The sequence below is a fragment of the Aspergillus mulundensis genome (genome assembly GCF_003369625.1).
Source record: "Aspergillus mulundensis strain DSM 5745 chromosome Unknown scaffold_21, whole genome shotgun sequence".
Taxonomy (NCBI): domain Eukaryota; kingdom Fungi; phylum Ascomycota; class Eurotiomycetes; order Eurotiales; family Aspergillaceae; genus Aspergillus; species Aspergillus mulundensis.
Window position 1 is genome coordinate 172,647 of NW_020797909.1, and position 12,771 is coordinate 185,417.

General features: G+C 47.3%; 3 protein-coding genes across 3 annotated transcripts; 1 reads left to right on the plus strand and 2 right to left on the minus strand.

Annotated features, from left to right (window-relative positions):
• Window positions 1-884: 884 nt before the first annotated feature.
• Window positions 885-3,073, minus strand: DSM5745_11166 (sugar porter family MFS transporter; the record flags this gene model as incomplete). Its single annotated transcript, XM_026753182.1, has 4 exons — window positions 885-2,139; window positions 2,200-2,537; window positions 2,583-2,659; window positions 2,710-3,073. 4 exons carry the CDS (start codon window positions 3,071-3,073, stop codon window positions 885-887), a joined length of 2,034 nt encoding a protein of 677 aa, XP_026598257.1.
• A 1,697-nt stretch (window positions 3,074-4,770) lies between these two features.
• Window positions 4,771-5,942, plus strand: DSM5745_11167 (sodium:calcium antiporter; the record flags this gene model as incomplete). The annotated part of the gene is made up of 2 exons (XM_026753183.1): window positions 4,771-4,985; window positions 5,033-5,942. The coding sequence occupies 2 exons, from the start codon at window positions 4,771-4,773 to the stop codon at window positions 5,940-5,942; spliced, it is 1,125 nt and encodes a 374-aa protein (XP_026598258.1).
• Window positions 5,943-6,632: 690 nt separating this feature from the next.
• DSM5745_11168 (uncharacterized protein) lies at window positions 6,633-8,288 on the minus strand (the record flags this gene model as incomplete). The annotated part of the gene is made up of 1 exon (XM_026753184.1): window positions 6,633-8,288. One exon carries the CDS (start codon window positions 8,286-8,288, stop codon window positions 6,633-6,635), a length of 1,656 nt encoding a protein of 551 aa, XP_026598259.1.
• Window positions 8,289-12,771: the final 4,483 nt, after the last annotated feature.

Sequence of the window (12,771 nt, forward strand, 5' to 3'; positions counted from 1 at the left end):
TCGGTGTTTTTGGAAGTCAGAAGGTGCGCTTTGGAGGTCTTAGCCAGCGGGTTATGTGGGGAAGTAGCGAAGTAGCCAAGAGTGACGCGCGGGGAAGGGTATACGATTAGCCGTCCAGGGTGAAAAACGCCTCGGCAGCAAGACGTCGATAAAGAGGTAACTCGGCTGGCGCAAGTCGGGGTGATGGTTTGGACGGGTATGCTCCTGTCAAATGTCATCTCAGCGGGCAAGGGGAAGTCAGTAAAGCTTTTCCAAAGACAAGCCTCGATGGATTCATCCTTCAAACCTTGAAAGACGATAACCCTAAGCCACCCGTCCTGCCGAGCATGGCGAAGGAGTCATTGCTAATCAATCCTGTTGCTTTCTTGGCTTCTGAAGGATTCATGCTGTCGGGGTTTTCCCGTGTTTTGCAAGACCGGTGGCTGCAGACGTAAACACTTTGGCCAGTGTTAGTATGCGAGCAACCCCTGGGCATGATTCATAGGCAGATTGTCAGAGACACGGGGCCAGAGCGGGGTATTGTGAGGGGAGTTGAGGTTGAGTGCGCTACCCGGATATTCAGGTTTGGAAAGAGGGTGCCCACTGCCCAGAGCTTGGCTTGGTCCGGCTGGGAACAACTACATGGTCTGACCGATACTCCTCGGGGAGGCTTAACGCGAAAAGAAGTACATTCTTGACGGTAATAGTATACACAGTTCTTTTCGAAGCCTAGAATCAAGGCAACTTGAGCAAGATGAAAGCATACTGTTTGCAAACCTGAGAGCAGTGACAGCCCGACCCAAGCCAAGCCATCAGCAACGCCATGCACTCCAACTCGTCAGCCAAGCCATATATTACAACATCCCTCCTATCATCCAGGGAGTGATAGCACTCAAGCACCACCCTTACAGCCTCAACGGCCCCGCTCCATACTCCCTCTTTGTCTCCGTCGGTGTCACATTCTCCACATTCTCAGTGCGCATCTTCGGCTCCACATCCGCGCCTGCCCTAAATTCCGGTGGTGACGGTGTGGTAGGCGAGTCCGCCACCACATACAACTTGGGCATCGGCTCAAGTCTTTGCCGAAGCACCCAGGTGCGGAAATGCCAGATGGCGTTCCTTAGTTGGTACGCGGCGTGATGGCGCGTTTTGACGGAGAAGACGCGGTCGAGTTCTTCGAGGGTGAGTTCTATGGTAATCTGGTTAGCGAAGGAGCGGGTTAGACTGGGGAGAAGGTTACCTTTCGTCTCCGGAACAAACAGCAGAACAAGCCACCATCCAATCAGACACCAAGCCGCATACCAGCCAAAAGCACCCTGCGGCTTGAAGGCCCTTAGGAGCATAGGCCAGGTAAACGACAGGATGAAGTTGAAACACCATGTGGTCGCTGTCGCCCAAGACATACCGACTTCTCGGACGTGCAGCGGGAACGCTTCGGCCGAATACGTGAAGGGCACTGGACCCTCGCCAGGCGAGTAGAAGACTTCGAAGAGATACATGCCAGTGGTAACCATTGCCACTCGTTTCCGACTTTCGACGACGTCTTCTTCGATCCAAAAGGAAAAGCCGCTCCACAAGAGACATATCGCGAGAAATGGAAACGTGAAGAGCAAAAGGTTGCGCCGACCCCAAGTGTCGATTGTTAGGAAGGCCGGGATAGCAAATACCCAGTTCAGGATACCAGTGCCCATTGACGCAAGTAGGGCATCCTGAACACTGTATCCCGATTCCATGAATATGGTAGTGGAGTAGTAAGCAATCACATTGACGCCGCAGAACTGTTGCAGAAACATGACAATCCAACTGGCTAAAGTAGCGCGCCGGTTACGCGGGATTGTAAAGAGCTCCAGAAACATGGTGAAGAAGTTCTTGCCTTTGTTGACCTTACGCTCGAGTTCAACACCAATGTAGGCATAGTAGAGATCGCGTGCGGCCTGGAGGTCGGTGTTGCGCAGGGTCTGGAAGGACCGGAATGCCTTGGGGATCTTGTTGTGCTCAATAAGCCAACGGGGTGATTCGGGGCAGAAATACACCTGAGCACAGACGAAGATTGGAAGAACGACCGTGCTGCCGAGCATAAGGCGCCAGCTGAGGTCTTCCTCCAGGTTCATAAAGGCCACGCCCATGATGTTGCCAAGCATGATACCAAAGGCGGTCCACCTGTTGATCGTTAGTATACCTAGCAGGGAACAGCCAAACAATGTCGCTCATGAGCCTTACATTTGCCACTGCATGACCAATGCTCCACGGATAGGTGCAGGGGCACACTCGGCGGCGTACACTGGGACCGTGGAGGATTTGGAGCCAATACCAAGACCGAGGACGAAGCGAGCAAGGAACAGGTTGACCCAGGAGTTGGCAACACCTTCCCAGATTGATGCAACAGCAGCAACAACACAAGAGATGAAGATGGTTCCTCGTCGTGCGAAGACTCGGTTCAGTGGTTCAGTTAGCCAGCAGCCGACAATGGCGCAAGCCAGATAGGGGGCGCCGACAACAAGGCCAGTGATATAGTCTTGCATCATTGGCGAGAAACGGTCAGATTCAATGCCGAGGAGCTGTGGAGGTTAGCGCATGGTCATGTATTAGACATTAGCACGAACCTTAGGATAGATAACGACGGCGCCGTTGTTGGCGGTCTCGTCCATTCCCTGCACGGCGGCGGCCATGGAGCACATCGCTTTACGCAAGTCTTAGTAATGGCGTCTTTCTAGACTCGCGCTAACTTACTGGCCATGAAGTAGAGCTGCCATGGCTGCGACCACTTGTGGGTTGTCTCGCGGCGCAGAGCTTGACGTTCATCCTCCGTCAAGTCGGGCAAGGTCTCGGCCACTGCAGGGTTCTGGGATACAAGGGCACCCTTACGAAAGAGCTCTTTGTGCTCCGTCAGTCCATATCTCTGACAGAACCGATCGACGTCATCAAAGAGCTCATCTCGGGGGACACCGGCAAGAGGGTTCTCAAAGATAGCATTCAGCTTGCTGCGGTCCTGGCCTTCCACATCATAGATGTGGTGGGTCCTAGGCTTCTCTCTATGATCGAAGCTGGACTCTCCAGCATCGTGGCTGCTGCCCGAAGAGTTGTTGCGGTCCATTCTGTCCGAAGAAGCAAGAATCAGGATTGGCAATGGAAAGAAAAAGCCCAGGTCAGACCAGGGGAGGGATGGAATTTATCAACCCCACCAGCATCTGCATTGCGGCCATGACACTGCGGCTTATAGCGCCACTCCATGACGATGCATGCGAATGACAGCCAGTGGTCCGACGCGAGATGTCATATCATTGCCAATGCTGGATGAGAGAAACGTCCGAGCCAGCCGGATGGTCAAAGTCTGGGGTACTATAGTCTGACCGGCCTATCACAACCCGCAGTTCCACATGGGCATGTCATCTGAACGGGACCCCGGATCTGGGGTAGCCCCAAGGAGTGTCAAGTCCGGTCAAGAGTGGTCAAGACTCTTGGGGATGCTTAAGTCGCTGATTCGGCCCCCAAAATATTCCACCATCCAGTTCATGGTTCGAATAACGTTTATTGGATGCACGGCCAGGCCGATCCGGTTTCCAGCATTCGCTCGAACTCAACGACTTCTGGCAAGGTTTGAGTTGGGCAAACGGCGCGTCGTCCAGACCTGCTCTTTTGCTCTGAACCCCGGAACCTCTCTTTGTATCCATAGATGTCGATCGCTAATTTCAATGCTTAACCTTGAAACTGGAAACGTTCTCCAATCCCCAGGCTCAGAAAGCTCTTCCGATATACCTTGCCAGCCACAGCCGGGAGGGCGACGCTAGAGGTAGATCATTTCTGGTCCCAGACTAGATGCTTCGTTCGACGTCAGCGGCTTTGTTCCCTGGGTGTAAGCGTGTCTTGTAGTCTTCTTGCATCTACTCCGTAGCTATTGTGAAAGCGACGGTGCGCCATGGATGTCATCGCCAACCTCCACCTCAAACGCGATAGCCTTCGACTTGTCATGGTTCGGAAATGTAACGATTATCCACCAGGATAATGCGAGGTCGACAGTAAGGAATTCATTGCCGATTGAAGGTCACGTTGGGTCGCGTTGGAGACTCCGCAGCAAGTAGGCAGCCAGGCTAGAAGTTGTCGCACAAAATATCCCCGAAGCTGACACGTTGTCAAAGATCCGTTTCATGACTCGCGAATCGTAGCGGAGAACCGACGACATATCTCCGAAGTGTAGCTGTCAGCGTGAAGTCTCTCCTCGACCGCAGGAACGCGCCGCAGACCGCGATCGAGGCTGCTGCCCGTGGCGAGGGAGAAGCAGGGAAGACGGCCTAAATATTTCCAGAGATCATTCGAAAGTTCGTCACGACTTTAAGTTCATCCCAGTTTGATGAGACCGGGGAACGCGTTCGTGCGATCGTGGGAATAACCGCGTCAGACGGTGTTGGAGAGGTGTCTAAAGCTCCTCGCATTATCTGGCGTCTCTCCGGCTTTTGATGTGGGCGCTAACTCTAATTGGTCTTGCGGGTCCACGGAAGATCTTGGCGATGTCACAATAAACGACCTGATTGCTGTCTGGTTTCCACGCGTCGGAAATGGACTCTACGATAGTGAATGAATTGAAATTGATAGCCAAGATGTAATTTAACTTGCTATAGTGGTCTCAAGAAATATGCTGTGCTGCAACCTCGTAGTACTTGAGACCTGACCAAAACGAAGATATATATTGGTGTCGTGATGTCCGCTAGGCAACAACCGCCCTGCCTTCCTCCTTCATTCGGAGCATCAAGCTAAAACAAATTAATTTACACTACACCGTTGGATATCCAAGTCATGAACTGGGACGATTTCTCCTTCAACACTGCAGTATTCATCGCCGGAGTCTTTCTTCTCGAATATGGCGCAGACAAATTCCTCGACCACACCGTGATCGTGGGACGACGGCTAGGCATTTCGCCTACCCTGATCGCTCTCTTAACAGCGGGCGCTGAATACGAAGAAGTACAATTTGAGCTCCCCTCCGATAAGTTGATACCTGTCCTAATCCAGTGAGCTAGCTAGTTGTAGTCATCGCAGCACTCATCCAACACCGCAGCCCCCTAGCCCTGGGCAACGTGATGGGATCCGCGATCTCCAATATCCTCGGTGCCTTTTCGTTAGGTCTTCTCTGTCAACCGCGCGGAACGGAGATGGAATTCGACAGGAGCGCAAAGATCTATTCGTTTCTACAGCTGGCCGTTACGACCGTGTTTGTGGCTTTGGCATTCTTCGATCTGCTTGGTAGGGTTACAGGTGGGATACTTGTCGCGCTTTTTGTGCACTATATCGCGTCGGTTGGGTATGCAATCTATAAAAGCGTCGCTGAGCCTCCTGAGTTGTCGGATAGTGACAGCGACGCTGGCGACGATGAAGCGCGCGCTGATGATCCCGAGAATAATTGGGAACCAGAACAAGGCGCGGCAGCTGAAGCTTCGGAAAACTCGCCTCTCTTGATGAACACACACCCGCTTGCACAGGAAATCGATGCTGGAAGGAGTGCAAGACGACTTTATTTCGATCTTCTCCAGCTCTTTCAGGGTCTCGTGGCACTGGCCCTAGCTGGCTACATCCTCGCGCACAGTGCTAGCTCCATCGCGGACTCCCTCCGCCTCTCAGGCACAGTCTTCGGCCTAACAGTAATCGCGTTTGCTACAACTCTACCAGAAAAGCTACTCTCGGTGCTTGGGGGTATCCGTGGACAAGGAGGCATTGTCGTTGCAACTACCGCAGGGAGCAATATCTTTCTGCTGACGCTGTGCGTTGGAGTTGTTGCTCTTGCAGGAGGTCTGAGCAATGTAGAAGAAGACACAGATAGCTACGTCTTTTTTGACCTGGCCATGGTCTGGACGTCAGCGGCGTGCTTTACGGCGGTGATCTTTTTCGGACCAAGCCGCTTTGCTGGGCTGGTTCTACTGGCTGCGTATGTTGCGTTCTTGGGGTTTGAGTTTACGGTGTTCCGGCGTTGAGAACTGGCAATAACACGTCTTTAGCAAAGGTACATCTACAACGCATCTGGTAAAGTATCCTGGAACAGTCACTCAAGAGTAGAACTTCGCCAGAGCATACAAGCTAGGCGGCCGGAATGACGTAGCCGCCGTAGAACGTGGCCTGGGAGACCAACTGAATCATAGATGCCCCTCCTGTATGACCAATTCCTGCAGCCAAGCTGCTCTGGTGTGAACAGCTGCTAGCAATACATTAAGCCAGTACCATATGTTTCAGTGCCACGGGTGAGGTTGTTCTTCCAAGAATTGCTCCATACAGTTGCTCCATACAATGATGTCATGATGAGAACATCGATCGTAATCCGCACATCGAGACTACCAAAGTATTCGGAAAGTCTACCAGAGAAGAGAAAGTATGAAGTAGAAATCGTGAATTAGACTATAGTACAATAAAGTAAAACAGAAAGCCAGATCGCAGTGATATCAATCGGTATCATAATCCATCACTCATAAGAAGTCCCATAGGGAGAAAAGCGTAGTCAGATCCAACGAGATTAATGGAAGCGTCCAGTGTTCATCTCGCGTTCGCCCTGGTTCGCAACAGCGCTGTTCTTCGCGACGCCCTCCTCATGTCCGAAGGCGCGGTCAACAGCGGTGTTCAAGCCTCCGCGTAGAGACTCGCCCATACCCTATGACGCTGTTAGAGGGGCTCTAGATAGCGCGGGAAGTAGGACTTGCGTGGATCTCAGCAGCGGCCCCCTTGACTCCGTTGCCGGCGGTCTCGCCGGTGCGAGTGGCGGTTGGCTGGCCGGTGTGGTGGGCGCTGTTGGAAGCCGTGGCAGAGTGGCCGGCGCCGCCGGAGGAGTAGGCGTCGGTTCCCGAGGTGGTGTGGGAGGTGTTGCTGGGGCTGTTCTTCATTTGGCCGGTGGTGCTGTCGACGCGGGGATCGAGTTTGTTGAGAAGGTTGGAGGAGTGAACTTTCTCGCCGGAGTGGGCGCCGTGGGAGGTAGAAGTAGTGCCAGCTCCGGTGGCGCTGGTGCCGGTGACGCCAGTGCCAGTGGGACCGCCGGTGGTTCCGTGGGGCGCGTTGGTGTGCTTAGCGCGGTTGTCGCGGTCGCTGTCGACGCGGGGATCGGCCTTGTTCATCATGCTTGAGTTGTGAGGGCCTGCGTTGTCGCGGTGGTCACGGTCAGAGTCGACGCGGGGGTCGGCCTTGTTGCCCATGTTGGAGGTGTGAGGGCCAGCGTTGCCAGAGGTAGCGGTGTGGGTGTTGCCGGTGGTAGTGGCGCCAGGGGTGTAGCGAGCGCGGTTGTCGACGTCGCTGTCGACGCGAGGGTCAACCTTGTTCATGAGCTTGGAGTTGTGAGGGCCGGCGTTGGTGGAAGTGCTGCCAGTGCCGTGGGAAGTGCTGCCTCCGGTGTGAGGGCCAGTCCCGAAGTGGGCATCCTCGAAGGTCTTGGTGGAAGTGCTGTCACGACCGTGGGTGGCAGTGCCAGCACCAGCGCCAGTGCCGAAAGTGTTGCCAGTGCTGCCATATCGGTCGCTGTCGACGCGAGGATCAGCCTTGTTGGCAACGCCAGAGTTGTGAGGGCCAGTAGCGGAGGCGTTGTGTGTGCCGTGGGTGGTGCTGCTGCCATAGGTGTTGCCAGCACTGCCATATCGGTCACTGTCGACGCGGGGGTCGGCCGTGTTGGCGAGGCCAGAGTTGTGAGGGCCAGTTGCAGAGGTGGTGTGCGTGCTGCTGCCGAAGTTGTTGCCAGCGCTGCCATATCGGTCGCTATCAACGCGGGGATCAGCCTTGTTGGCTAGACCAGAGTTGTGAGGACCGGTTGCAGAGGCGTTGTGTGTGCTTGAGCCGTAGGTGCCGTGAGAAGCACCTCCGAAGTTGTTGCCAGCGCTGCCGTACTGATCGCTGTCGACGCGAGGGTCGGCGCGGTTGGCCATGCCGGAACTGTGAGGGCCAGTGGCAGCGGCGTTGTGTGTGCCGGATCCGTAGTTGCCAGCGCTGCCATACTGATCACTGTCGACTCGAGGGTCGGCGCGGTTGGCCATGCCAGAGCTGTGAGGGCCAGTGGCCGAGGCGTTGTGTGTGCTGGATCCGTAGGTGTTGCCAGTGGTGCCGTACTGGTTGCTGTCGACGCGAGGGTCGAGCTTGTTGGCCATGTTGGAGCTGTGAGGACCGGTCGTGGAGGTGTTGCCGCCGTAGGACTGAGTGCCGGCGAACTCGTTGCCAGTGCCTCGAGTTCCAGTGGTGTCGGTGTGCGAACCGTACTGGGTGCGGCTGAGGTCGCTGTCCACACGAGGGTCGACCCGGTTGGCCATGTCGGAGGTATGGGGGCCAGCGGTGTTGGAAGTATTGTAAGACATTTTGGATATTGTTGCTTTGATGTTTGATTGATTGTGATTGAATTGATGCTGGCCAAAGACGATGCTATTCAGGGACTTATATAAGGCTGGAATCCGGGGTCGACAGGGGAAACGGGGGGTGACGTCAGGGTGAGCGCAGCGCTGTCACGACGCAATGCTCCACCCCCAACGTTCGCGGTTTCTATTAATTGCAGACAACATGACATCAGGCCTGTCACTCAATGTAAATCATTACACGGCCCATCGTCATGAATCCCGTCGCTGTTCAATGGCAGCCAATGCCGGCCGAGTCCCAAGGCAACACCATTCCACGAACCATCCCTCTGCTTCAATATCGTGCAACGATCGCCGGATGATGAATTAATTGTCCTCTGTACGACAAGATCGTGGCCACTTCTAGGTCTGCCGATCCGTACGATTGCCTGGCTCTGATCTGCCTCTGATCTCAGCGTCCTTGGCGACGCTGTATAGTGACGTGCTATGAGGAAGAAGCAATATACTCCAGACATTGGACGTATGAACTTAATCTAATCGATGAATTCTGTGCTGGCCATCGGATGCAGTGACCTCATGTCAGATATCTGTTCCTTCAATCTGGTTTGTCGTTTCATCGAGATAGCGACGCCTACCTCATGGGCGCTAATGATGAATCAACTTTTCAGCTGTACACAGGGTCCGTGAGTTGGACAGTAAACAGAGACAGACGCGTACAGGGCCCATTCCATCCGGCGGTTCAGGGCGATCATGACGCAGTGACCTGATCTCGGAATCCTTTTCCCTCCCGATGTGGTTGTTTATTGCCGACCCGACGCAACATATGCAAGGAAGTCTGTATAGAAGCTGGGAATCTCGCACAGCAGAGATCTCCTTGCCCTGGTTAGGACCTAAGACACTGGCCGCGTAGAGACCCCGTTCCATCCAGCGGTTCAACGAGGATCATGACGAGTTTGCTGTTCGGACCTGAAGTCGGATGCTATTTCCCTTCTCGTACCTGAAAAGATCGTGGCAAAGCGTGGAAGTCGATAGGGCTTTCTACGTAGTCTGCATACAGAGCCATCAAGGCTTGATCTCGCCCAAAGATCTGCATGGATTAGTAGATCAGTTTGCCAGGCACTGCATTCCCAAGCAACCCAGATCACTGTGATGAGACATGAGGTCCTCTGTTGCTTCTACATAGCTTGCTGCCTGAGGCTGTAAGGCCGCACGACGTAAGGCAGTCCACCTCTACCAACACAGGGTTGTTCTTCATCTTACCTTGGAAATGTAAGAATCTTACGATTCTGCAAACTGACTGACCATGGCGCGCTCTGACGCAAAGTCCAATGCGCAGCAGAAGATATTTCGGCATGTCTCACTCACTCCTTGTTTTCTGTGCAGGCAGAGGGCGAAAGTCGGGACCGCGATCCTACTAAAAGGGATAACTAGTTATAGTAGGTAGAAGTCTCTTGTATTACATGGTATACTAAGCTAAATATTCTAGGGATAAATAAAGAGTTTTACAGGTGGCTATTTAGGCCAGAAGAACCTTTTTTTACCAAAGCCTTAAAACCTTTAGTAACCTTAGGCACCTACTTTTAACACTCCCTTTTATTTATACCAAGAACTTTTTTAAATTAGTAAGCTATAGGCTGCCAGCGTGAAAAAAGTCTTTTTTAAATTAATAAGCTATAAGTTATTAGTATTAAAAAAAGGCTCCCTTAAAGGCGTAATTTATAAGCAAGTATTAAAAAGCTAGTAATTAAAATAATAAAAATAGTAAATATTAATAAAAGCTTTAAATATTAATAGGCCGGAGCAGTCCCTAAAAATATAAATAAATAATAATAAAATATATAAAATAATAAACTTTTAATAAAAGTTTTAGGCACCGGGTGGCCCAGGGTAAATTAAATAATAAATAATAAGTTAAGTAATTTATAAATTTAGGGGTTAGCTAGTATATTTACTAGCTTTTTTATAAATTATATAACCCCTTTATAGCTAAAAAGGTAATAATAAATATTAAAGCGTGTAAAAGCTATTTTAAAAGCAAGATTAAGGCCTAGTTTATATAAAAGGTATTAGCTAGTAGTAGTAAACTAATATATAATAAGCTATTTAAGGATTTTAATCCCTAGCGTAGGGCAGGTTACCTAGTATAATAATATATTAAATTTATTAAAATATATATTTTAGGTATTAATTTTTCCCGGAGAATTTAGTGCTAGTATAATATTATATATTTTAAAAAGTATAATATTAGCCTAGCAGCTATAGTAGGCGTAATTAAGCCTTAAATATAAAGTTTTTAAGGTGTAGGCCAGCGGGATTATAGCAAGGATTATAATTTTAAATAATAATATTTTTTTTTTTATTAAAAAATAAAATTACTATAGTAGCCCATATGTGCTAGGAGTTAATAATATTATTTAACTACCTAATTTAAAAGAGTCCTAGGGTGCTAAAGGCTACTAACTATATGGTATAGCCATGCTTTAAGGCCTAAAAAAATACTAAATAAAAATCTTAATTGTTGTGGTAGTGGCCAGGCGACACCTGAAGAAACGTCAATATGACTGAAGAAGATATTAATTAATTAACTAAGGATGGCTTAGAGGCCGACTAACTATCTAGATGATAACTAAGGTCTAAGTTAGCAATATCCGCAGGATTAACCACAATAGTCCCCCCTGATTTAGTGACTGCAACAAGGTTATAGACAAGAGAAAAAAAGGTGCAAAGTTATAGTTATATTAGGAAATAATAATTAAAAAGTATTGCCTAGACTATTGCAAAGACAACATTAAAAACTCCGCAGGTATAAGAAGTAAAAAAACAGGGTGGAAATAACTATTATAAAAATAATAAAAATAAAGGGAAAATTTTCTATAAGCTAATTGCTTTACTTTTACTGCTTTTGTAACTTAATGTCTCCCTAGATAAAGCTTAATTTACTTATAAACTTATTAACAAGTTTTTGATTAGTAACAAGATTATCTTTAAATATTAGTATGGTGGGATCTTTTTTATTATAGACTTTTATTAACTAGGTTAAAAACTTTTTATATAAATATTTTAATACTAGGCGCATAGAATTAAGTAATTTCACATGTTAATAGGCCATTTTTTTACTAGTAAAAGTAGCTAAGTAATCCACTAACTTTTAAGCCTTTCTTTTCTTAACTTTTACTATAAGTTCCTTTTAAAACTTGTAAATAGCCTTATTTATAATAGTAGGCACACGCACGGTATTAATAATAGGTTTTAAACTATTTATAATAAAATTTATAAATTTAAAATTAGTAATTTTTTATGCTATAGTTTTAAAGGGCCATTAGGTTGCCGGGTTCTTAATAAGTTTCTTAATAAATAAGAATTCCTATTTTTTATAATTAGCCACCCACTTTTTCTAAACTAGTTTTATCTCACACTCTTGGGTAAAAACATCTTTTAAATAAGCTTTAAGTGCATTCTTAGCTAAGGATTTTAGGTGGTTATAAAGTAATTATTTAGTAGTTGCATGCTATTTAACTTTAGGGTACCAAGTAATATTATCTAGTAATATAAATATTTAGTTATTAGCTATAATAATAAAAAACTTTTTTTTATTATATTTTAGCTAAGGTTACAAGGGCTTTAACATATACTATGTACCTTTTCTTAGGTTCGTGCTTAAGACCTTATAAATAGGTAAAGTTTTATTATTTAATATACTAATTAAAACTTTTAATTTTTTCTTTACCTTTTTAAAATCTAGCACTGGTTACTTTGGCAGTTTATTTAATAAAAAGCAAGTATTACTATTAATAAACACCTTGTACTATAAATGCATATATAAAAATGTTTATTTAAACTAAAGTATATTATTTAATTTATCTTAAAAATAGCCGTTATTAATAGCAATGGAATATTATTATTAGTTTTTTTTAGGGTAATTAGTTACTTTTTTAATCTTATTATTACGGACTAAAACTATTATTTAAAAGGCTAGCTTTAGGCCAAGCATATTCCTATACCCTATTTTTTTAGCCTGGTTTACTTAAAAAAGTTTATTTACTAGAGCTTTGCTTTAAGTTACCTTTAATTTTTTATTAAAAATACAAAGTTCCGCAACTTTAGCCCTTAATTATTAAATAATTTTTGTTTTTGCTATTTTGCTTAGGGCGTGAGACATTTTCTTAGCCTAAAAAGTTTTAATTTATTTTTTTAAGTCCTTAATCTTTAACTCCAAGCTTGCCGTGGCGCTGCTAATAAAATTTTACCTTTATTTAGGGGCCATTGCAAAAGTTCTAGGTTAAGGGAATTATTACTTAACAAGATATAAAAAATAATAACAAGATAGGTGTAAAGACGCAGGGCAACATCAAAGTAATAAAAGTTATGGAGTTATTGTTTAAAAAAACATAAAAAATAATAACAAGATAGGTGGAGTTAAAGAATAATAATAAAAAAAAAAAAAGGTAAAGTAAAATAATAAAAAAAGGAAAAGGTAAAGTAAAAAAGC